The sequence below is a fragment of the Triticum aestivum genome, chromosome 2D (assembly GCF_018294505.1).
Source record: "Triticum aestivum cultivar Chinese Spring chromosome 2D, IWGSC CS RefSeq v2.1, whole genome shotgun sequence".
NCBI classification, from domain to species: Eukaryota; Viridiplantae; Streptophyta; class Magnoliopsida; order Poales; family Poaceae; genus Triticum; species Triticum aestivum.
Genome location: NC_057799.1, coordinates 114,453,926 through 114,478,551, shown reverse-complemented (window position 1 = coordinate 114,478,551; position 24,626 = coordinate 114,453,926). Strand labels below are relative to the sequence as shown.

Here is a 24,626-nt window from a genome sequence, read left to right as displayed (position 1 = left end):
CTATCCAATCCATTTCTTGGGTTGTGGTGTGAATCCCACAGGAGGGACCGGGATAGTGTGGGTTTCACCACCGGAGTTCCTCATGGCGCGCACCAAGAACTGCGGCCCCAATCGCCCCGAGCCTTCTTCCCAGGTTGCTCGCCGGCAAGGCTCAACCGACTCCGATGAGCATGCTCGACCTAAGAAGAAGAAGACCACCACCAAGAAGAAGAAGCGGGCACCATCCACTAGTCCGTCGGCCTCGGATCCAGATGATGCAGACTATGTTGGGGAGGAAGAGGATGACAGTGCACCAAGACATTCCGTTGGACAGTCCAAGCCTGGTACTAGGAGGGCGACGGTGCCTCAAGTTCTGGTTCTGCAATGCCCGTTGTCCATGGTCGTCGCATCTCCATGGAGCTTCCTGACAGCAGGGATCACCCCACTCACGACTTCACCACTGTGGGGGCGGGTCAATATCTTGTGTTTCGTCGGGATGTCAATCAATATGAGATGGTGGCTGATGCTGAGGATCCTCGGTTCCGGACTCGTATGCAGCAGGATCTCTATTCTAGTTTCGTTCATGGACGAGGTCTTGCTCCTCACAAATACTTGGATCTCCAGTTCCCACGTGATCATCCGGCCATGTTTCCTAACAACCCGGTCAACATTGATGATATGACCCTAGGTCCTGCAATGACCTTCAGGTGTGATTGGAATGAAGCTGCCATTCTTCAGTTCTATGCCACCTGTTTCTTTGGTCCGGACAACACTCTCACATGGATGACCGATGACACTACACTAAGTATCACCTATGATCGGTTTGTTCAGATTTTGGGCCTCTCTGGAGTTGGACATTGCATTCACAGTATGGATCCAGAGTATAAGCCCAAAGGGATTGATGCTTGCTTGCCTCTTGTGAAGCCTACCTCTCAGCTCACTGAAGAGGAACGTGGATATCCTCTCAATGAAGTATCCATCTTCCCTACTCCTTATTTTATTCTTTATCAGTGTGTGCTTCGCACCCTCTATCCTAAGAAGGGAGATCGCTCAAGGTCTCGCAATTATTGTATTGATTTGATGGTTCGTATGCTTGACGAACCCACTCTGCCTCTGGACACAGCCCATTTCATTTGGCATGAGATTCGTCTTTGCAGCTTCATCCAGTCGCGTTAGTTTCCTCATGCTCCTTTTATTCAGGCTCTGATTGATCACACTGCTCCCTTTGAGGTGGTTAAGACTATTGTGCACTCCATTTGGACGCCTCCTCCTCATATGCGCGTGGTGGTTAGTGCTCAGCCTCCTGCTCCTACTCAGACTAGGAGGTCTGCTAGTGGGACTCAGCCCACGGGTTCCTCTGCTCCATCTTCCTCGACCGCTCCTCGTAGCCGTTTTGCCTCGTTCTTGGGCAAGGCTCAGTCTGCTATCATGAAGGCAATCACTTTCAGCTGTCAGCAGAATCATGATGTTCAGAAGCGCCTTGTCATCTCCAAGAATCAACTCAAACAGCGCCTCCGTGACCGTGGGAGTCCCGTGAGCGATGATGATCCTCTTCCCGCGGCTCCATCCTTGTCCACCTTCGGATTTCCATCTCGTGTCGAGTACCCTGAGTTCTTTGATGATGAAGATGACATCTGCCAGGAGTGATTGAGTCTGTTTAGTTCTTCGCCCCTTTTTACTTGTTGCCGTCAAAGGGGGAGAAGTAGTATCCTAGTAGTAATCTTAGGTCATGCTATGTTATGTTGACTATTTGTGTTAACGACTATTCGAACTTGTTATGTTGCTACCTATGGTACTTGATCGTGTGAGACTATGATATTATCTTGGATTATCTTGTGGTTATGAAATGTTTTTAAGTCTATGAGTTATTGTGGTTTCATATGTGCATGTCTTTCACATTTATGTCTAGCTACATATGCTACCTTACGGAGATTGTGTTGTACCTCTTAACATAGTCATTGCGTGCACACATCGAGGGGGAGCTAAAAGCAAATAGAAACATAAACTTATTCTGTACTTTTGCTCTCATGATTGTCAATGCTAAGATTATTTATTGCATCTATGATACTACATGTATGGTTGTCATCAACAAACAAAAAGGGGGAGATTGAAAGAGCAATCATGCCCTTACATCATGTTTTGATGTTGATGACAACATACATGTAGGGGACTAACAGTGGTTGTCAAGTAAATCTCAGGTATTAGTCCCCGGTTCATCGATGTGTGTGGATCAAGAGCTTACAAGTGATTTAACTCAAGGATGAAGCATAAAAATTGATTGCATATTTGTTTTCTTGAGTATAGGATCCCGCACTATTAAGAGGGGATCGATAGGGTTAGTTAAAGGCTTGCTCTTGCCACAAACCTCCTGACCATACATACACATGCCAAAAACCTTCATGTTTCTGTCTCTTGGCTACCGGACGTCCGGGCCTCACGCCGGATGTCCGACCTTCTCGCCGGATATCCGGGCCTAGCCATCCAGAGAGCACTTTTGTGATGTGCTGCACGCCGGATGTCCGGGCTATTCCCCAGATGTCCGGGCCTTCCTGTTGCGCCGAATGTCCGGGCCCCATTCCGGATGTCCAGCCTCTACTACCGGTGGAACAGCTGAGTTTCTGTATCTGCTTAGTGATCGCGCCGGATGTCCGGCCACCTGCCGGATATCCGGGCCTTCCTGATATGCCGGATGTCCGGGCTTGGCCCCCGGATGTCCGGCCCCTCTGTTTTTTGTTCCGCTTCTGTTTTCTGTTCCTCATATCTTGCCAGGCCAGATGTCCGGCCCCTAGCCCGGATGTCCGGCCAGCTCATTCACTTACACTACAACGGCCATATTTGTGCTCACACTATATATAGCCCTTCTTCCCCATGGGAGAGGCTGACCATTCACTTTGAACAAACCCTAGAACACTTCTCACTCTCTCTCTCTCTCTCATTGCTCCACACCAAATCTTAGATCCCCAAGGGATTTGAGAGCTTTGGAGAGAAGTTGTCCGATCAAGTGATAGATCCACTCCTTCCCCTTCTTTGCACCCAAGGAATTCATGATTTGAGCAAGTCTTGAGCTTTTCCCCATCGTTCTTGTTACTCTTGGAGGTTGGAGACTCCTAGGCGGTAGGAGTCTTTCGGAGAGGAATCGACCTTTGTGATTACCCCCCGAAAAGTTTGTGAGGGTTTGGAGACCACCCCAAGGTCTACCACTAGTGGTTGAGAAACGCCTCCATGGTGTTGTCTCAAAGGGAGAATAGGGTGAGCCTTCGTGGCGTTGGTGTGCCTTCGTGGTAACATCCACCTCTCTAACGGTGATGTAGCTTCCCTCCAAGGAAGTGAACATCGGCATACATCCTCGTCTCCCGGAGTTGCGGTTATTCCTAACCCTAACTTTCTACTTGTGGTTATTTGTCTCTTAGCACTTACTTATATCATATTGTGCTTGCTTACTTACATACTTGTGTTACTTGCTTAGCACTTAGTACTACACTTGCAATTGTTAGGCTCATATTCATATTCCGCATTATTGCCTAAAATTGCTAAGTAATAAGTAAAATTTGTAATTGTACCTATTCACCCCTCCCCTCTAGGTCCATCTCGATCCTTTCACACGCGCTACTGTTAATTTCCTTAGTAGTAGCGCATGCCCATGATCGACGTTGCTACTACGGGTAGCCTCGATGAGTGAGAAGGGGACCACTTAGCAGCAACGAGGGGTCGCGAGCCGGCGCTCGTATAGGACCCGCGCTACTGTTATGGTTCTACCTATAAGGTTTCTCCTAGTAGTGCATCATCATTGTTGCCATTCTCCTCTTCCACCTTGGCTTTGACCTCAGCTTCCATGGCGGAATCAAATGTGCCAAGTGGAGCATTCATGATGTTCACCTCGTTCTCCTCCAACAAATCCGCATATGATGTATGAACGGTATGCAAGTCGTAGCTACACAATCCAAAGGGCGAAACACATAACAAATGAACCCAATTTGGCACACACCGGTAGAAAGGGAAGAAATTTTACCTCTTCGGTGCTTGCACGGACATATTGTGGACGCAGGTGGAGTTTAAGGGATTGCGGGGTACATGGGCCGTAGGATTGGGTGGAGGAAGCATCCGTCGTCGAGCTGCCGGAGCCTTGCCCTTCCTCAGGCCCTTGGCTTGTGATTTCACCCATTCGATGGAGGAGGTGGAGGAGGCACCCATCCTCGAGCCGGCATGTGAGACAGCACTGCAGTACGCGGGACGAAGAATGGCGCCCACGGTGAGAAGGGGCCTGACTCCATGGACGACATGGTTGCCCTGCCGCTTTCGTTTCACCCCGGCGACGGAAGCAATTGGCGCGGTAGGGAGGCACGGAAGGTCAAGACGGCATGTGCTACATGTTGTGGATTGGGTAGCATCAAAACCTATATTTGAAAAAATGTTAAATATCAATATGAAAAATGTTAAACCTGTCTGTATTAAAAAATGATTTTGATGTATACCAGAAATGAACAATGTGTATGAAAACAATAGACATCAAAACATATATTTTTACAAAAATGTTAATCATGTATTCAAAAAATATTACATGTGTGTTAAAAAAGTAGACATCAAAACATATTTTGAAAAATGTTAATCAAGTATGAAAAATATTAAATCTATATAGAAATATTTTAGATGTATACAAAATGTACATGTGTACAAAAACAATAGACATCCAAACATATATTTTTTAAAAATGTTAATCATGTAGTTTGAAAAATGTTAAACATGTAGTTTGAAAAATGTTAAACATGTACATGTAAATGTTTCGGACATATAAGAAAAATGTACAATGTGTATTAAAAAAGTAGACATCAAAACATATAATTCAAATTTTTTTAATCATGTATATGGAAAATATCAAATATGGAGTAAACATCAGTTATAGATGTACACCGAAAATGTACAATGTGTACAAAATAAATACAAAACATATATTAGAAAAATATATTAATCATGTATTTGAAAAACGTAAACATGTGTTAAAAATGTTAAATATGTATAAAAATGTTTTAGATGTATAAGAAAATGTAGAACGTGTGCAGAAAAAAGTAGACATGAAAACATATATTGAAAAATTGTTAATCATGTATATGAAAAATGTCAAACCTTGATAAAAAAATTATATGTATAACAAAACCTTACAATGTGTATGAAAGCAATATACATGGAAACATATATTTGAAATAAAATGTTAGTCATGTATATGAAAAATGTTAAACATGTATTAAAAAATGTTGTTGATGTATTCGGAAAATTTAGAGTGTTTAAGAAAAATGTAGACATGTGTTCAAAAAAATAAAAGAAAAAGGAAAATAGAAAAGAAAACCAAACAAAGAAGCAAAGAAAACCGAAGATAAGAAGAAAAGGAAAAATAAAAAAAGAAAACCATAGTAAAACCAGTAAAAAAATAAAACAAAAACCGGAGAAAACCTAGAAAGAAACAAAAACCAAAAGAAGAAGAAAGAAAAAACAGAAAAAACAGGGAAAACCGAGAAAGAAATGTAGAAAACCGATGAGAAACAAAGAAAATCGGTGACGAAACAAAGAAAACCGAAGAAAGAAAAACAAAAAATGAAGAAAGCCGCGAAGAAAACCAGAGCGAATGCATCCATCGATGGAGTGAACGATCGAATGTGCAAAAATGGGTCGACCCAAATACTGTGGTGCAGAGGAGAAAACTTCTGGCGAGCATATCTTATAACTCACTATAAGCAAGATATAGTCGTGCATCGCGTCCAATAGAAGCTCCCCATTTGAACCTCTCGACAGTACACGCGTGCATCCGCGGTACTGAGTGGTCAGCTGAGCTGGTATGGGCCTTTTGGCCAGCGGATAGAACAGAAGCGACCGGACCTTTTTCCCACTAATAAGAAAATAATGCACAATTTTTATAAAAAAATCGCTCAAAAAATTTAAAAGTAAAGGTTCCCTTGAAAAGAAAGACTAATGAAAAGAAGAATTTCTCACAACAGAACTAAAGAAAAGAAGCAACTGAGCCGCGCATCAACTCTCGTTCCAGTTCTTCGAAAAAACCAATTCGCCATCCACTATGGAAAGGAAAACAAAGACGTGCATCATTTCTTATTGTGCCGCCTCGGGGCAAATGGTGAGTGTCGAAAAATCAAGCATATATTTTAGCCCCAATACAAAAGTGGAAGACAAAGTGCAGATTTGTACTAATATTATGATGGAGGCACTTAGTGACAAATATTTGGGATTACCTGCCAATGTGGGGATGGACAAAAGTGATTGTTTTCAATTTCTGATTGACCGAATCATAATGAAAATTAGTGGATGAAAAAAAAAGTTATTATCTGTTGGAGGAAAGGAAATCTTGCTAAAATCTGTTGTTCAAGCTATCCCAGCGAATGCCATGTCCGTCTTTAAAATTCCTAAAAAAAATTGTAAAGGAATCACTGACGCGATGTCGCATTTCTGGTGGGGTGATGAGGACAATCAAAAAATGATGCATTGGATGGCGTGGTGGAAAATGTGTGTTCCAAAAAATCAAGGAGGTATGGGATTCCGGGATATACATTGTTTCAACCCGGCACTACTAGCTAAACAAGCTTGGCGTCTTCTGGATAATCCCGAATCGTTATGTGCCACCATTTTAAGAGCCAAGTACTTTCCATGGGTGATTTGATGAGTGCAAGCCTAAAAAAAAGGAGCTTCTTTCACTTGGCAGAGCATTATGGCGGGAGTAGACTCTCTCAGAAATGGTTATATATGAGGGTTGAAATTGGAGTAAATATTGATATATGGAGAGATGCATGGATCCCGAATTATGCGAATAGGAGAATTATTACACCTAGAAGGGGAAATCTATTGACAAAAGTGGCTGCCCTTATTGATCCAGTCACAAATTCTTGGGATGAGGATTTGGTGAAACAAACATTGTGGCCTATTGATGCTCGTAGAGTCCTGGCAATCCCTCTTCCTATAGGTATTATGCAGGATTTCATTGCTTGAAGCTATATGAAAAATGGTCTGTTCACAGTACGATCAGCTTATATGGAGGAATGGAGGAAACAACACGGGCGGAAACTGGAATTCACTAATTGCATGGGTAGGAGTGGGGTAAATCCTATTTGGGGTAAGATTTGGAAAATATATAGCTTGTCCAGCGAAAGTTAAATTTTTTATTTGACGTACACTTCATGGGACTCTTAAAACTTAAAACTTCGCCAGTTTTCCCAGCATGTTCATATGGGCTAGAGGACACTAAACATGTGTTGTTTTTATGACAGAAGACCAAAAATGTGTGGGAAAACTTGGGGCTGTATGAGGTCATAAAAAAAGCTAGCGTCGTGGACCGTGCAGGAGAGGCAATTCTTGAACTGTTACTTCTTATGTCTGATCAAGAACTGTCAATGTTAGGCTTCCAGAACGGACGGGAACTGATCGCTATTGCCACATGGTACCTATGGTGGAATAGAAGGAAGCTTGTTCATGAGGGGAAGTCGGAAGAGGCGCTCCAAACCTCGATGGGCGTACGGGCTCTAATGGCAAACTATGTAAAAGCCCACTCACCAAAGGCGAAGAAGAAGATTGGAGGATGGTGCAGACCTTCTATGGGTTTTGTTAAATTAAACGTGGATGCTTCTTTCGATCATGATCAGCTAAGGGGCACAGCGGGTGCTGTTATAAGGGATGACAAGGGAAAATTCATTTTAGGTGTAAATTGGAAGATTGAGTGTTGTGCGGATGCCTTGACAGCGAAAGCGTTAGCACTTATGTTTGGCCTTTCTTTGACACAAAAAGGGGGTTGCAATCGGCTTATTATCAATTCTGACAATATGGAAGTAATTGACACAATGAAGAATGAAGGATACTCTGCAGGAGCGGCGGCTGTAATTTTTGAGAATTGTTTTTTTATGGCTTGTGATTTTCCTATTTGTAGTTTCAAGCATTGTAATAGAGAAGCGAACAAAGTAGCTCATGAACTAGCTAGATTAGCAAAATATTCCAGTACGTTGAAGTGGATGGAGGAACCCAATGAAAGTATTGTACCGCTTCTTATAGACGATGTAACTATTATTTCTACTTAATAAAGTTAATGGTTTTTTTTCTTCTAAAAAAGACGTGCATCATTTCTGAGTCTATGTTCGGCCACTTGCAAAGGTCCCTCAGGTCAAGGTGTCGACGCTGACCCCTCAAAAAAAAAGGTGTCGACACTTCGGCCGAGCAATCTGACGTTCCCTTGGGATTTTGGCAAACTCTATTATCATTGCCAACAAGGGGAACCGGAACAGCATAACCTTTACGAGGTCATTCCATGTCGGTAATTATGCAGCTAGGTGCAGTGTGCACAATCTGTGTAGGTGTCCGGCCGGGTGACTCCACGGATAGGTTCTCTAGCCCAAGTCCCAACTACGCTGGTGCCGATAGCCAGACAATGACAATGCCAACTCCTAAAGCAACCAGGATGATACACGGTCCATTCGTTCTGTTACCATGCTGAGTATCGATTTGATTCGGCCCTGGACACGCATCCATCGGATAAAGGCATGCTTGCATAAACTGCACCAGTCCCGGCCGGTCAGTTCGTGTTAATCTTGTCGAGGCGAACACAGGGTCGCGCGTAAATATGTGAGAGTTGGACGAGCCGGAATCGAGTATATAATCTTCTGCATAATCAAACTGATGCCAGCCATGACATGTACTGGTATAAAGTTGCACTAAAGCAGCGACAAGGAATATTGATCGGAGCGTTGTATCCTCTCAATGCGTTGAACTTTTGATCCACATGATCAGCACGAACTTCGGAATACATCCATGTGTTGGTTAACCAAGCAAGCTGGAATAATACAACACACAATTATCTACCTAGCGCTGCCCCTATGATCAGAAATCACACATGCATGGCTTCGCACCACGTAGCATTCACTGTTAATATTTTTTTTCTCGAATATGCACGAGTGTGCATATCATATATTAAAGAAGAAAGGCAAAAAAAGCCTTCACCAGTAGTTACATACACATGCCTGTGCGGCGCTTAGCTTGCACCCACTCCACCTAGATACACGTAACCTACTCCTCCCTCATAGCCCACCTATACAAACTACCTTGGAAACTCCCCAACTCCCTCTTGATAAGCCCTGCCTTTGCCCACACTATGGCCTCAGACTTCACCTTCTGGATGAGCCTCTCGATCGATGGGGAATCGCCGTCAAAAACAATGGCATTTCGATGCTTCCAAAGCTCCCACATTACGAGTAGCATCATTGTACGTAGGTCCTTGATCCTCGTTGCCCCATCCGCGCTTCTGCTGCAAAGCCAGTCCCCGAGCTTGTCCTCCTGCCTTGGTTTCCAGTCTGCTCTGCCAAGTGCCTCTCCTATGCGCGTCCAAGCTATTCTGGCGAACACACACGTGAGCAAAATGTGGTTTCTCGTTTCTTCTTCATGATCACAAAACGGGCACGTGTCCTGGTGCGGCAAACCCCTCCTTGCTAGCCGGTCCGAGGTCCAACACCGGTTTCTGAGGGCCAACCACGCAAAAAAGCGACACTCCAGCGGCGCCCGAGATTTCCAAGTCAGCTTTGATGTGGGCACCACACCTCCCGACCCCAAAATCTGCTCGCATAGGCCGAGCTCACTGTGAACTGGGCATGAGCCTCCCAGGACCAAGAGACCACGTCCTGCTCCTCCACACGCGGTTCCCAAGCTTGTACTCTCGACCATAGATCCATGAACTGCCGCATTGTGTTCTCATCCATGTCCGGCCCAACATGATGTGCCCAAACTCCACTAGCAGCGACCTACCCCACCTACTCTCCTCTCCTGATTCTTGGTGGGATCCTTTCATACACTGCCGGTGCTACCTCCTGCACCCTCATGCCATCGAGCCATCTATCCTCCCAGAACAAGGTAGTCCTCCCATCTTTAGCCTCGGCTCTAGTTGCTGCCCAGAACAGCTGCATGAACTCCTTAGGCACTTTTATAGTGAACTCGCTCCACGGTCTGTTACCATCCACCCGTTGCAGCCACGGCCACCTCGCTTGCATTGCCACATTCTACCAGTTCAAGTTAGGTATCCCCAGACCTCCAGCCCACTTAGGGGCACACACCGCTTCCCAGGCCACCGCGCAATTACCTCCATTTGCCTCGGCCCTCCTGCACCACAGAAATCCCCTGCAAACTTTGTTCATGGCCGCAATAGTCTTCATCGGCAGGTCCAAACTGTTAATATTTTTTTTCTGAAAAGCTATCCACTTCTGGATCTTGAATTTCGCCCGCCTAGGCATTTCCTCGTAACGACATCAGAATGAAATAGAATAGAATTTAACGTCGTAGCTAGATATGGGCTACCATTTTCCCTCAGACAAAAACTAAACGAATATTAGACTTGTTGGACTCGCAAATAGGACCATGCTTAGTATACTTGAAACCAAGGGGAGCAAAACTAAGTCAAGAAGGGAAGAGCTGTTCATAAGCATTTTTAAGGCCCTCCCATGAGGGTGTCTTGAACTCCCTTTTTTTCTAGGTAGTAGTGAGGCGTCATTACGTCAGCCGGAGAAGAATGCTTGCTTTTAGTATCATTGGTGTAGTGATTAACACAGTCCTCACATATTGAAAAGCTTAAGACTAGAAACGCCATAATCGCTTCACCTAGTGTATCTGTACATATCGATAGAAGTGGAAGAGAAGGCTTAAAGATCATATTTGCTCCTAGAACTTGCAAATCGTCCTAAATAAATTTTGAACTCACGACGCCATTCACCTTTGGACAGTTGGGATTTAGAACTAGTTTGCGTCGATGAGGAGTCCATGTGGAGGTGGTTTTACTGCTTGTGTACTTACCGCATGGAATGAGACGCTACCGTGCTCTGGCCACGAGGCTAGCTAGGAGTCCATCCACTAATTGCGTATTGATGACGTTGTGGAAGTTTAAATAAACGGGTGTGTTTTTCTCAACAAAAGAAAGGAAAACTCGATGGATTCAGCCGGATGACGTGCGTTCAAGCGTGAACGGTTGCGGTTGCGTGGAGAGTCTTGCGACATTGCCCTGCGGCGATGGGTAACGGTCGTGTGCTGTGCGCGTCCAATCCATTTACAACTATATAAGTTGCTGGTTAAATTGTATTGCAAGAAATCTCACTGTTGATACCATACCTTTTTCAGCTGGGTTGTTGATACGGTACTGTGTGCCAAGAAGTTCAGTTCCAGACACAGTTCACCTGCAGCAAGCAAAGTGCAAAGCGCCAATAATTTTGAAGCATACAATTTGGCGAGGGTGTCAACATCCCTTCCTGTAGGACGCCATATTTGGTTAATTAGGCTTTTTAACTAAGAGGGGAATGTGATGTACAACGCTCGAGCCAAGGCTTAAACACGCGTCAGCTATGAGACGCCACCGCGCTCTGGCCACGGGGCTAGTAGCCCATGCACATATTTTGTATTAACAATGTTGTGGAAGTTTAAATAAAGGGGTGTGCTTTTATCATAAAAAGAAAAGGAAAACTTGACGGAGTTCAGCGGATGACGTGTGGCCGTGCCTTGATCGTTCCTGCGCGAACGGTTGCGGTTGCGTGGAGAGCCTTGCGACATCGCATTGCGACAATTAGGGGTAACGGTCGCGCGTTATGCGCGTCCAATTCACTTACTACTATGTAAGTTGCTGGTTAAATTGTATTGTAAGAAATCTCGCCGTTGATACCATACCTTTTTTTTAGCTGGGTTGTTGATATGATATTGTGTGCCAAGAAGTTCAGTTCCAGACACAGTTCACCTCCAGCAAGCAAAGTGCAAAGCGCCAATAATTTTGAAGCATACAATTTGGCGAGGGTGTTAACATCCTTTCCTGTAGGACACCATGTTTGGTTAGTTAGGCTTTTTAACTAAGAGGGGAACGTGATATACAACGCTCGAGCCAATGCTTGAACACGCGTCGACTATGAGACGCCACCACGCTCTGGCCACGGGGCTAGTAGCTCATGCACATATTTTGTATTGACGATGTTGTGGAAGTTTAAATAAAGGGGTGTGTTTTTTACTTTTTATCATAAAACGAAAAGGAAAACTTGATGGGGTTCTGTGGGATGACGTGTGGCTGTGCCTTGATCGTTCCAGCGCGAACGGTTGCGGTTGCGTGGAGAGCCTTGCGATATCGCATTGCGGCGATTAGGGGTAACGGTCGCATGCTATGCGCGTCCAATTCATTTACTACTATGTAAGTTGCTGCTTAAATTGTATTGCAAGAAATCTCGTCGTTGATACCATTCCATTTTTTTAGCTGGGCTGTTGATATGATACTGTGTGCCAAGAAGTTCAGTTCCAGACACAGTTCAGCTCCAGCACGTAAAGTGCAAAGCGCCAATAATTTAGGTACTAACCTGCCGGATCTCGCGTGCAATTTTGCTCAATCCTGTGATGCTGATACGTACCAGCCATGCGTATGCATAGCGGCCAGCCACCCGGCGGCCATGCACGCATAGTTCCTTCGCTTTGCCCGTCTGCTTTCTGGAAAAATCAAGATGGCACACTAGTTTTCTCCCCGCTTTACTCGTCTTTCCTCCGTATATTTCGCCCTTTCCGCCGTGGCCACTCGCTGGCCCCGTGACCCGCCGGCGAACCCACGCACGCACGAGACCACGGCGGCCGCCGCGCGCGCTCGAGCTAGCTACGTACTACCCAGGACAGGACCACCACGCGCACCACCTTGCACCACGCACGCAACGATCGATAAAAACATAAATCTATCCATCTATCTAGCAAAGCCAGTACTGGTGCAACTTGGCGATCATGTGCACGGTCTTGTCATCGCTTTGGACCTAAGAAGAGGAAAAGAACTCCTTTTAACACTCACTGCCTCGCGAATGTGACCAGCATGTGATCGCCCCTTGTAGCCCTGATTCGTGACACGCTTAAATATTAGGGTTCCATCCAGACACATAAAGAAGAGGAAGATTCACCGATTCACCACAAGTGGCGCTCAGTTCAACAAATATATTATGCGTTCGCAGCCTAGATAGATCGATCCATCACGCATGTACACCAATCATTTGTTATATCAGGGGAAAGCGACCTTGCTTTTCCCACAGATTTGAGGTTAAGTGGTTGGCTCCCAAGCGCTCCCTCACTCTTATGCCTCCAATTATTCCAACCCGGCGAGTGTGTGTCGGTTCCTTGTTTATGCATCCAAGCCTAGCTAGGGCACGCAGTTAATGGTTCTTTTGGGCGCCAAAGCATGGGTCACCATGTGTCTTTCCACGCATGGCACGAAGATCGACCAAAGTTGGCAACCAATTAGGTCAGGTCCCCCACTTATAAACCATTGGTAGGTGCATGCAGAAAAATCAAATGGTCATCCACATATATATGTACCGAGGAAATGCTCGTTACACCGGACTCATGTGCCACTGACAAGGCACCGATTTTCGGTCACTCGCGGCGACGACATTTTCACAAGAGTGCAGTTTCTGAGGACCAAGAATATAAACTTTACGGTGGCCAAATGCATGAACAGTCAAGTGGAGTCCAACTCGTGGCCTGCCTGACCAGTTTTTGCAATGGGGCACTTGCTAAAACCGCTTTACACATAGTGGCGCCGTTGTCTGCTAGTGCAGTGTTCTTGCACGTTAAGGCATGGATGGAGCATTTCGAGTACAAGCTAGGCTGCCATAAAGAGGGCTTGTGCTACGTTGTGTGGCCGGCTCTCCTTGCTTCTGGTCCAGAGGCACGGGTGGTTGTGCTTGGCTAGCTTGGCTAGCTACCCCCCACCCCACACCATGCCTTTGATCGATCGCTTTATTGTTTCCAACTCAAGTTGGTTCTGATGCCGATTCACCCCCATCACATGCAAAGGCATCAGCATCAGCACCGGCTGCTTGACGTGTTTGAGTTACGTCTGGACGGGTGAGCAATTTCGACGAAATCGGAAGGAGAAATTCTCAAGCATGCATATGGAAGGAGAATCTCCATATATGAATGTGGTGATGCCCATGTCGACGTCTCCCTAGCTCGTTTGGATGAAAAGGGCGCGAGAATAAAAGGGAGTAGCCTACTGCCTCCGATGGATGTGTGTAGGCCAGATTCGGTGACGAGAAGATTTGCATGTGATGTTCTTTTCTACTCCGTAAAGAACTGGAGCACATAATAATCGAAGGGCCGGCCATTGGCCAAAGAGCACATAATAATCGGTGCTTGCACTGTCCGTCGTCGCATCTTGCAAGCGGCCGAAGATGGAGCTATTGAATTCATGCACCAGCCAACTCATTCCAAAGTCCGAACTGATGAAAGGAGGTGGGCAATATATTTCAACGGGAGCGAGGATCGAATCAGTGCCGATGGACGTCAAATTATACGTCTGATTGCAAGACCAGTTAAACAAAGGGGGTCATCTCTCACAGCCAGGTAGGTGAAGGCGATGCATCATGCATGCATGTGTGCGCATTGCGTGCGTGGGGACTGAGAGCTAGCCAAGGAGGAGTAGAGTATTCTTGGTCGTGACACGTGATTCGATGCTGCGACCGACCGAGATCGACGGAAGCATGGGCGCAGGGACTGCTCGAGCGCAGGCTGCACCGGCCGATACGCCGGAGTTAATGAGACGTACGCTAGCCGCTGCTGCGTGCAGGGCAGGGGGAGGCCGGCCGGCCGGGGCCTCGGTCCGTTGGCCGTCAGGGGGGACATGTGCGCCCCCGGAAAAGGCGACTCCAGACTCCACAGAGGGAGGAGCTAGCTAGCCAGCCCTACCGCGCTCCCTGCCGTGGGACGGAGCGGTGGTCGCGCACGCACCTAGCTAGCTGCATGTCGGCATCGGCATCGGCATCGGCGCATTGTTTCCGCTGCGATCTCCGTCGTGCTCGATCGTCGATGCCGCGCGCGCATTAATTCAACGAGCCAGGAAAGCTACCGGCCGGCCGGCCGGCCTCGTCGCCATGCATATGCATGCGTGGTCCCAGCGGAAGCAGAGAGGCCCAGACGCAGAGCTCGATCGATGAGAGCTCAGTCGTCGCCCACCATGTGGGATCCTTGCCGTTTCTACCCATGGGAACCCGTGGAGAAATGGTGCGATCCAAGTAGTAGGAGTACCCGGCCACTGCTGACCCAGCAGACAGGCCCTTTTCGAGGGCAACGTTTTGGCGCCACCCCATTGATGATGCGTCCGTCCATCCATGCATGCATAGCAGCAGCAGCAGCAGCGCGCAGAAGCAAGCGGCAGCTTTCCCCGCCCACAGACCAACCAGATCTCTCTTCCTGGATCGAGAAGGAGGAGTAGCAATGGCATCGCATGCACTACTCGATCCGTCTTCTCGGTAATCGGTCTGCGGAATTTACTACGCTACCAGCATGCAGTGCCATGCCATGCATTGATCTGAAGGCGCAGGCTTGGCCGTACAGGGGCAAGCAAGCAGGCCGGCCGGCCTTGGTAGCTAGCTACCGGTAGTTCTGACTTCTCACACATGCATACACGAACGGTCCATGCATTTACGAACTGTTGGCACCCATCTGATGCACTGTGCACTTCGCAACAGAGAATCGATCGCATGTTATGTTGTTTAAGTTCTCCCTTGATTGCATGCCGTATTTTCTTTTCCCACCAACAGCAGTGACAACTAGCATAGCTATATCTTAACTCTTATAGCTACTTGTCAACAGAGATCACATCATCACAAGCTAACGATGAAGGAAGCAAAGCGAGAACAATTTTATAGTGCGGGGTGAGAAAAGGGAGGGCTACTTTGTCACTCCCATTTCTGTCATAGCTAATAACGGAAGGCTAATTACAAGACCTTGCGAGAAGGATACAGTAATAGAAACCTTCAAAGCCAAGGCCTAGCAGGGCAGGGGTCACTGCTCGATCTGGATCTTATACATCGATCCCAACACGCATGCATGCATTGTTCTACTAAAATCAAACGCCAAAGACACCACCAAGTCCAAGAAGGAACAAGCTAGACTTGATGCACTAGCTATATAGGTTGCTCGATCTCCATGTTGAGTTAGAGCTAGAGGGCTGTTGATCGATGAATTACCCCTTCTTTGTCCCGTTGCTCTTCGCCAGCTTGCGCAGGAACTCCTTTACCTGCATAACATGTGAAAATAAATTTCATGTCAAACTCGAAATTAAGCCATGACTACAAGAAAAGGGATACGCCTAACATTTCATTGCTTTCTTTCTCCTAACAATCAACTTTATGGGGAAGCAGCTCAAGAGCATATACTAGTATATGCCATGCACCTAACTGCTAGCTCTACTACTGCAACAGTGACCACAATACACGGTACTACTAGTTGCTTTAGGTACCTAGGTATAGCTAGCTAGCCGTGCTAACTTTAGAAAGCATAAAATACTGCACAAAAATAGGCATGCAGCTATTATACATCCATGTACATGCATGCATCACTGTATACGTCATTAATATATATAAATGTATATTTGTGTATACACATATATAGTGGACTGTATACCTCAGCAGGCTCACGCAGGGAGTAGGATGCGCTTGTCTCCTTTGGAAACTTTGTCACAAGGATCCCGATGCCTTGTCCCATGTTCTGCAGCACCTATTTTGATTTTATTTTTTTGCAAAAGTAAAGGGCTCAGTTCATCAGATTGGATCGATAGCGCGCATCAGCGCAAAAGAGAACAGGTGCAGCGTGTACTATACCTTGAATGCATCCTCGTCTGTGCGGTCGTCCCCGATGTATATCGGGAAAACGTTGACACGCTCTGCATAGCCTGCAAAGGAAAAAAAACATCCGAAAACCTAGTGTGAATATTTATGCAGCAAGTAACTAACAAGACATGCATGAAGCAGCATCAACATTTATGCATTTACTATGTGCTGTGTTTTTCTTTTTCTAAACAAAACAACGGGCTGCCCCGTCGATTTTCGTTAAAGAAACCGCCACCGTTACGACAATTGTGATGTGCCGTGCAAGAACTCACCGAGAGACTTGAGCAAGAACTTGAGAGCGTGGCCCTTGTTCCACTCGATGGAGGGCCGGACCTCGAGGACCTTTCTCCCCTTCGTGAGGCAGAGTTTCGGGTAGTCGTCCAGCACTGCCTTCACGTCCCTGCCCAGAGCGTCCCACTCCGCCTCCTCGACGCAGCGGAAGTGCACGGAGAGGCAAAACTTGTTGTTCTCCACCATGGCCCCCGGGATGGACTCCATCTTCGCCGTCAGCTTCTCATGCACCTGCAGATTAATCGATCCGAGCCACACTTGTCAGCAAATCATTTACATTCTACTAGTAGCTAGGTGTACTAGTAGCAGTAGTTGACTTGATGGCGAGAAAAAAAGGTACACCAAGATTACTACTCGTTGATTAGGAATATTATTTCTCAGGTACGTAGTTAAATTAATCTCTCACTGGTGAAAGACAGGGTCAGGTCGTGCATGCCTACCTCCTGAATGACAGGCAAGAACTCGGTCGCCGGCTGGCACAGAACCTCGTCAGCCTGCGTAGACAAACCCAACAACCACTCAATCACGCAGCTCACAAGCGACTTAATTACCGGGAACAAAAAAATTATGGCCAAGGAAAAGTCTCTTTCACGAGGACTGTAGAGAAAGAGAGAGAGAGAGAATAAGTCAAGAAGAAAATTCGGAGAAAGGGAGATGTCGACTAACTTAACTAACCTTTGCCTTGTGGTTAGACACTTTGGTGGGGCCCTTGATGTCCATGCCGTGGCTCCCGGCATAGTACAGCTCCTCCAGTTTCACAAAGCTGAACACCTGCGTACATATTGCACCAGCCCATAAATACAAATACAGTGCTCTTTTTTTTGTACGTAGGCAAAACGTACTGTAAATGAGAAGAGGTAACCGGGGAAAGGGGAAGGGTCCCTGCCTTTCTGTGGAAGGAAGTACTACTGCGAGGAAACGCTCATAAAAACGCTTGCTATATGTACTGGTGTGTGTATAGCGTCTAGGTTCACGCCTGCAGCCAAATGCGGCATGCATGCCATGTCATGCGGACGGTGAAAATCACGCCCAAAAATTACAAAAGGGAACCTGGAAGATTCCGTTTACGGTGCACGCTGGTGGAGCCATGGTGTGAGGGGCAAGGAACCAAGAAAGCAACAAAATTATAAATGCAGCAGCAGCAGCAAGGAACCAAGAAAGTAGCACTAGAGGATATGTTTGCGCTGGAATGTACCTTGTCTCTGCATCTCCCACTCACTATGGCGGTCGGGAAATGCTGCGCGACGCCCCTCACCGCATCCCTCATCTGCGTGAATCAAAGAGAAAAATAAGAACAGGACAGTGCAAAGGGAACCTTGTGAACAGAGCATGCTCTGCTTCGATCGCGTCACAAGACATGGAACGAGGGAGGAAGGAGACTGACCTCTTCGGTCATGACGGCGCGGTCGGGGTCCTGGACGATCGGCGAAAGGGTGCCGTCGTAGTCGAGGAACATGACGATCTGCTTCCCCTCGGCCGCCGCGAGCACGCCCTCGAACCACTCCAATGCCGACGGGTGCTTCTCCTGCGATTCAGGCAAAGATTCGTCAATAATCGGTTGAAGAGAGGGAGGGAGGGTGGGAAAGAAAGCAAGCAGCAGCCATGGGTGCATGTGAAAGAAACTTACGATCCACTCCTCGTGGTCGGCGCCGGCGGGGGACATGGCGTGGCGGGGCGAGGAGGCCTTCATCGAGTCCAGCAGAGACCCGGCCATCAGCACCCCGGAGGTGGCGAGATCCATGCGGCCCAGGGCGGCCTTCCTGCAGTCGCGGGCCCTCCGCGGCGGGAACGACGCGAAATGGCGACCGGGCTGCGCTGGCGCCGCCACGGCGGTGACCGCGTCCTCGGCAGCAAAGGCGGCGTGGTTCGTCATGACGAGAGCGCGGACCGACACAGGGAGGGAGACCGAAGAAGCGGTGGGAGAAAGCAAGGTGCGTGGGCTTCAACGGGAGCAACGGACGAAGAGAAGGAGAAGATGTGATGGCGATGGTTCGGGGGGAGTGGAGGAAGGAGAGGAAGGTGGTTTGATGGTTGGGGCGGTGGAATCCGGGTCTATATATAGGGCGTAAGGGCTGGCCCACCTCTCCGAATTTCTGATGCGGAAGTGCAACATTTTGATGCTTGGCAAATACCTCGGGCAAAGAAGAATATATGGCCTTTCCACGTAATTTCAAGTATTTTGCGCTTCATGTTAATTGTGTTTCACATGAATTATGTATACTCCAAGAGTAATAGTGAGGCGATATGTTTATCTTGAAATACAAAAATCGCATGACCACACTACGTGTTTTTGCTGATAACTAGTAAATCTGTACGTGCAATGCACGTTGATATTAGGCATTATATTAATGACATGCATATGTTAGGTATGAAATTATTTGTTTACTTATGTGATTAGCGCTCGAATTGATATTTGATATGATATTAACTGCACGCTAAATGTGTTGAGGGCTCACCATTGAAGCAGGCTGATTCGTTAGATTACAAGGATTTAATGGTCGAGATTTGTTGGATCTGCCTCTTTAGGTTTTTTTATATTGGTATAGATGTCATGTCACTTACATGCCAAATATGGCGATGTCGCCTAGCGGTTGGAGGCTTGGGTAACTTACTATGCACATTATACCTTTAACGTGCAGTGGAACCTTCCTCATGGTCGAGGAGCCAAGTCCAGAGGTACCACGACTTCAGCCCTGGTCTTGTACTAGAAACTCGAGGTATTATGAATTTGATTTTACAATCTGCGAGTGTATGCCTTGATTTCATACTTCTTGTTGGCATGTACATATCATGGTTTCGAGTTGAATGTGAAAATTTATTTTTAAATGACCACTCAATGCCCTAAGTTATTTTTACTGATTTTGCAAAATTCAATCCCTTCAGGTTTTGTCGAGTCCCAATTTATATTGAAAAGTGCAACTTTATTTCATGGAAAGTGCATCATGTACCTTTTTCGGAAGTGAGCAAAATGCGCTTTTTAGTAAAATGAAGTTCACTTTTCGGAATCGATTGTAGCTTAACAAAATCTGAGCCAGGTATGGCATAGACGAATCGTTCTCTTATTTGCACTTAAGCCGATTAAAGCATAGACGTACCATTGTCTTGTTTGCACCTACAAATATTGCAACACAATTTACTCTCGTGAAGAAGTCATAATCAAAAATTGGGAATTCCATGTCTGGTATAGGAACGCAATTAAAGTTACTCGTACCATATTTTAACATTAATAATCAAAACTAAGTGCTAACAATTTTAAGTATCAAAAACACAATAATGGACTACAATTGATTGAATGAATGAGAAAAAAAGAAACTGAATTTAGTGTCGTGTTATATTTTTCCAAAACCAGCCTTTCCCCTTTCCATTACTTTTGATACTAGAAATATACAATTTATTATAAGTGGATATATGAAGAGAAAATGGAAAGAAAGTGAACTTTACCCAAAAAAATGATGCACATGCCGGCAGTCTGAAACCTAGTAGTCTTTGACACATGTACTACATGGCAAAAACACAGTTTGGTCTTTGTCGTCTATCTTGACAAAAGGCTGACGGCAAATTACCTGATTCATGTAGTGTAGCACTATCAGGTCTTTTTGATTAAAAGGATTTCTAAAGGACTTTAGAAGGATTCTAATCCTAAGATTTTTTTTCTTGCATGCCTTGTTTGATTTGTACGATTACAACCCATAGGAACTTTTCTTAGAATTCATTTGTACTAATTCCGCAGGAAAATTTTCATTCGCTCCAACCATGTGCGAAGAATTCGATGTTTTCTTGTGCACAATCAAACACTCATACTACTATTCTTGTAGTATCCAAGATGATATGCCAGTCAATTTTTTTGTCTTTTTTTCTTTCTATTCCTATGTCTTACAAATCCTGCAAATCAAAGGGACCCCACAATGCAGAGCGCAACCAAAATAAGGAACACTTACATGGTTTTACAGACCAACATAAGAGGCTAGCACATGAGAAAAACAAAAAGCGAGCTAATCCGTCATCTCTACTCTCTGCAGCCAATTATAGCTCCTCGATAGATTCTTGGCAAAGACATGACAAGTTGACAACATTAGTCTTGAGGCTTTCGGCTCCAATCTTTTGCTCTGCAGCATGCTTCAGCTTCAATAGTCATTCCTATAACAACAAAAGCGAACAAGTGGCAAACACAGCTCCAAAAGGGGATTTGATTATCATAATTTTGTTGTTCCAAAAATAGTCATACACACTCATCGACTCAAACATGTATATAATCTATTGCCACCATTTTATACAAGTACATATGAATTGTGTTGGCTAAACACAGAAGCGGGTTGGAGCGGTTTTTTAATGAAAACCAGACAAGATGCCCATTTTTTTAAGGAAAATAACGGAGAATCTCAATTAAATAGACGGTTATTAGAAGAAGAAAAACGTATAAAAGCTGCGGTTACTGAAAGAAGGAAAAAGCTCAAAGTGGCGGGCGGCACACGGATTTGTCGCTCTGACATGCTTCACCCACCGAAATCCTAGCCAGATGTTACTATGTTATGCTCAAGGAATTTATTGGTCATCTTAATTCATAGAAGAGGACACATAGCAATACAACTCTGAAATAAAAGAAAGAATGAGTAGTAGATGAGCGGGAGAGTTTAATGAGGGTCACTGGATTTCTACCACCCTGTCCATTGAGATTTAGCATTGCATTATATAGTCTTGATTATAAACTTTGCTACTCACAAACATAACCATGAATAGTCACTGATTAAAACATAATTTAGATTGCGGGAGCCCGAGATTATAGATGATAGAAGGGAGTATCGTGGTATTATCAGTTTTCCATTTGAATTTTTAATTTAATTTAGGAAATTCACAGAAAGATTTAGCAACATGAAATTCTCACTTTTTTGGGAAGAGACATAAATTCTCAACATTAGTATCATGCCACTTTTTATAATAACTATCATGGAATTACTACCTTTACACTTAAAAATGAGATTTCATATTAGATGCATTTTTAACATGGAATTCTCTACTCGAAAAGGTACCAAGGAAGTAATCTTTGAGAATTCAATATCATGATATTCACAACAATCGTACCGAGAGGAATTTATCTGTTAGATAACTGTACTAGTATTCAGTGTCCAATTTATGATTTAAAATATGTGGTTGAAAGGCATCGATGTGTGGGTGGAGCCCCACTCGGATGAGAGATGGTTCAGGAACCACATGTCAATTTGCACATATACCATTCATAAATTATTAGGGGTTGGATGTACGTTTAAAGTTCTAATTCAAGTTAGGAACTTCAGTGAAAAAGTAACTTCACTGGAAGAAAGAATAGGAAACCTATGGAGTATAAATAGTTTTAAATTTTATGTATCATAAAAAATGCACTTCTGCATATTTTAAATTGGGTTAGAAACTTGAGTTAAAATATTAGAATTTTTGAACTAAGTAGCCTAACTGAAACTTAATTGTTACTGTCGGGTGATTTAGGTGGTGTTTGGTTCTCTAGTCCTAGGACTTTTTCTAGTCCCAACTAAAAAGTCCCTAGTCCCTAAAAAGTCCCTCCCTGTTTGTTTCCAGAGACTAAAAAGTCCCTAGCCCCTTCCTAGAGGTTATTAAATGACCATGTTGCCCCTAGTATATAGAAAAATAACAATCAAACAACACCATGGGGTGGTGGGCCAATGGGTGCATGGAGGGGCATTATTGGAAAAGTCCCAAAAAGTCCCAAAAAGACTCTTCTTGAGAGTCTTCTTCATTTAGTCCCAAATGCCTAGTTTAGTCCCTAAAAAGTCCCTCCCGTTTGGTAAAAAAGTCTTTAAGAGGGACTTTTTCTAGTCCCTACACAAAAAAGTCCCTGGAAACAAACACCCCCTTATATCCTAAAGCGGAAAAGTCTTCCTCACGGATGTGTCTACTGATGGGTTGTCAGGTGCATTGATGAGATACAACATAATACGAGTTATATTTTTTAATGGTAATAACTGATACACAAATTTATACCACACATATATAACATACATTGAGAATCTCTAGGCATGTACTACATGGTTAGGATGTGGGTTGGTGGAGAGCACCTAGGGGCTCGTATGCAATTATCCGGTTAGGTGCTACTATTTTATATCAATACGTATGAATTGTGGTTGCTAAACAGATAAGCAAGTTTGGGTGGTTTTAAAAAAAATAACAAAGAAGATGATTAAAGCGACAATTAGTAGAAAACAAAACAAAATAAAAGCGATGGTTATTAGAAGAAGAAAAATATAAACGATGGTTAAGTGCTACTCTTTTTTACCAGTACGCGTATGAATTGTGGTGGCTAAAAAGAGAAGTGGATTGAGACAAACAAAATTAAAACAAAACCGGACAGGTTGCCATTGTTTTCATAAAAAAAAGGATAAAAAGGCCGGATTAAACCAACTGTTATTAAATAAATATATATTTAAGCGGCGGTTATTGGAAGAAAAATAAAAAGATCAAAGCGGCCATTAGGAGTTTTTTTTTTTAATTTGAGACGAAGCCATTAGGAGGTACGCGCGGTTCATCGGTCGGTGGGTCGGTCATGAGAGACAAAAGTACCCAGGCCCACCCGTCCACGTTGTCGCCATGTTGGCATCTGGCACCTGCCGGGCCCGACGAGAACCGGCCACGTGTTCCTCTGCGCCGCTGGCGCTGCTAGGGCCTCCTCGAACTGGTCCGATTTGATCGCTTGAACCTGACCGCCATGTGGGGGCCGGCCGCAGCCTTACGGTGGATTTCTTGTTTGCTGGCCTGCTGCTGCAGGTCCGGCCGGCTTTGAAATGTCTGCCTCTGACCAACTATGCTTTCTTTTTCATCAACCCATTGGTATTTTGTGTGTGTGAATGAAATAGAAATCTTTGCCTAGCTTTTTCTGCATGGTTTCCGCTGCCTTTTGGGAAGTTTAGTAGTGGAGGCGCTGGCTCTCCAAGCTTTCTATGGTTCGATACGATACCTGCAGCTGCCGCCCCCTGGAAACATCGTCTGCATGACTGTTATCTGTGGACTGATTGCATGCATGCGCGCCCTGTCACTGGTGCGTGGCACTCACCCACTAATAACATGCATGATTGTTAATCAAAGGATGCATGCATTGCTAGGGTGACTCATGATGGAGGCCTTCAGGGGAAAGAAATCCTGCATTTACATGTGTTGTCGGTGTTACTCCCGGGAAAAGAGAAAGAATGAAATCTCTTGCTGTGTAGTACTCCATGTATCCGTTTTTTGTGTTTTGTTTTAACGTCCTACCAGTCAGAAGTTATTTCTTGCATTGCTAAACTTCTACACACCTCGTGGCTAATCATGTAAAATAATCACTCATCATTCGTCGGCATTTTGGTGCTCCAGATAATCAAAACTACATTTAGAGGTTTCGCGAGCATTTCGCAGGCATTATTCAAGTGACATCGGTTCCGAAGATTCTCTCGTCAAAGTTGCACTACTAGTTAATTGGGTCGTCGACGGTCGCGTGCTCCCACGCACACCACACACAGCACAATGCATATATATGCATGTACGTCCAGGGGCCGTGCCAAAACTTTAGACTTTGGAGCCAGGGAGGGAGGCGTGCTTTATTATAATCGCATGTGAAGTTACCTTATGTGTCGGCATTTCCTCTAGTTGGCCACAGGGCCGGGGAGGTCCACACGTACCCTTTTGTATCGTAGCGCTCGGAGAGAACTCTCTAAAGTCGTCCAAGTCTGCCTGACTCAC

General features: G+C 45.2%; 1 protein-coding gene across 1 annotated transcript; it reads right to left on the bottom strand.

The window, feature by feature from the left end:
• Positions 1 to 15,622: 15,622 nt before the first annotated feature.
• LOC123052020 (trehalose 6-phosphate phosphatase RA3) lies at positions 15,623 to 18,930 on the bottom strand. Its single transcript, XM_044475056.1, has 9 exons — positions 18,535 to 18,930; positions 18,292 to 18,432; positions 18,103 to 18,174; positions 17,583 to 17,678; positions 17,348 to 17,401; positions 16,889 to 17,138; positions 16,608 to 16,678; positions 16,411 to 16,503; positions 15,623 to 16,024 (listed from the first exon to the last, which is right to left on the bottom strand). The coding sequence occupies exons 1-9, from the start codon at positions 18,778 to 18,780 to the stop codon at positions 15,971 to 15,973; spliced, it is 1,077 nt and encodes a 358-aa protein (XP_044330991.1). The 5' UTR covers positions 18,781 to 18,930; the 3' UTR covers positions 15,623 to 15,970.
• Between the last annotated feature and the right edge of the window lie 5,696 nt (positions 18,931 to 24,626).

Coding starts and splice junctions, on each gene's coding strand:
- LOC123052020 (XM_044475056.1), bottom strand. CDS start 18,780: ATGACGAACCACGCCGCCTTTGCTGCCGAGGACGCGGTCACCGCCGTG. Junction 17,679..18,102: donor GTGGGAGATGCAGAGACAAG/GTACATTCCAGC, acceptor ATATGTACGCAG/GTGTTCAGCTTTGTGAAACT. Junction 16,025..16,410: donor CCCTGCGTGAGCCTGCTGAG/GTATACAGTCCA, acceptor CATGTTATGCAG/GTAAAGGAGTTCCTGCGCAA.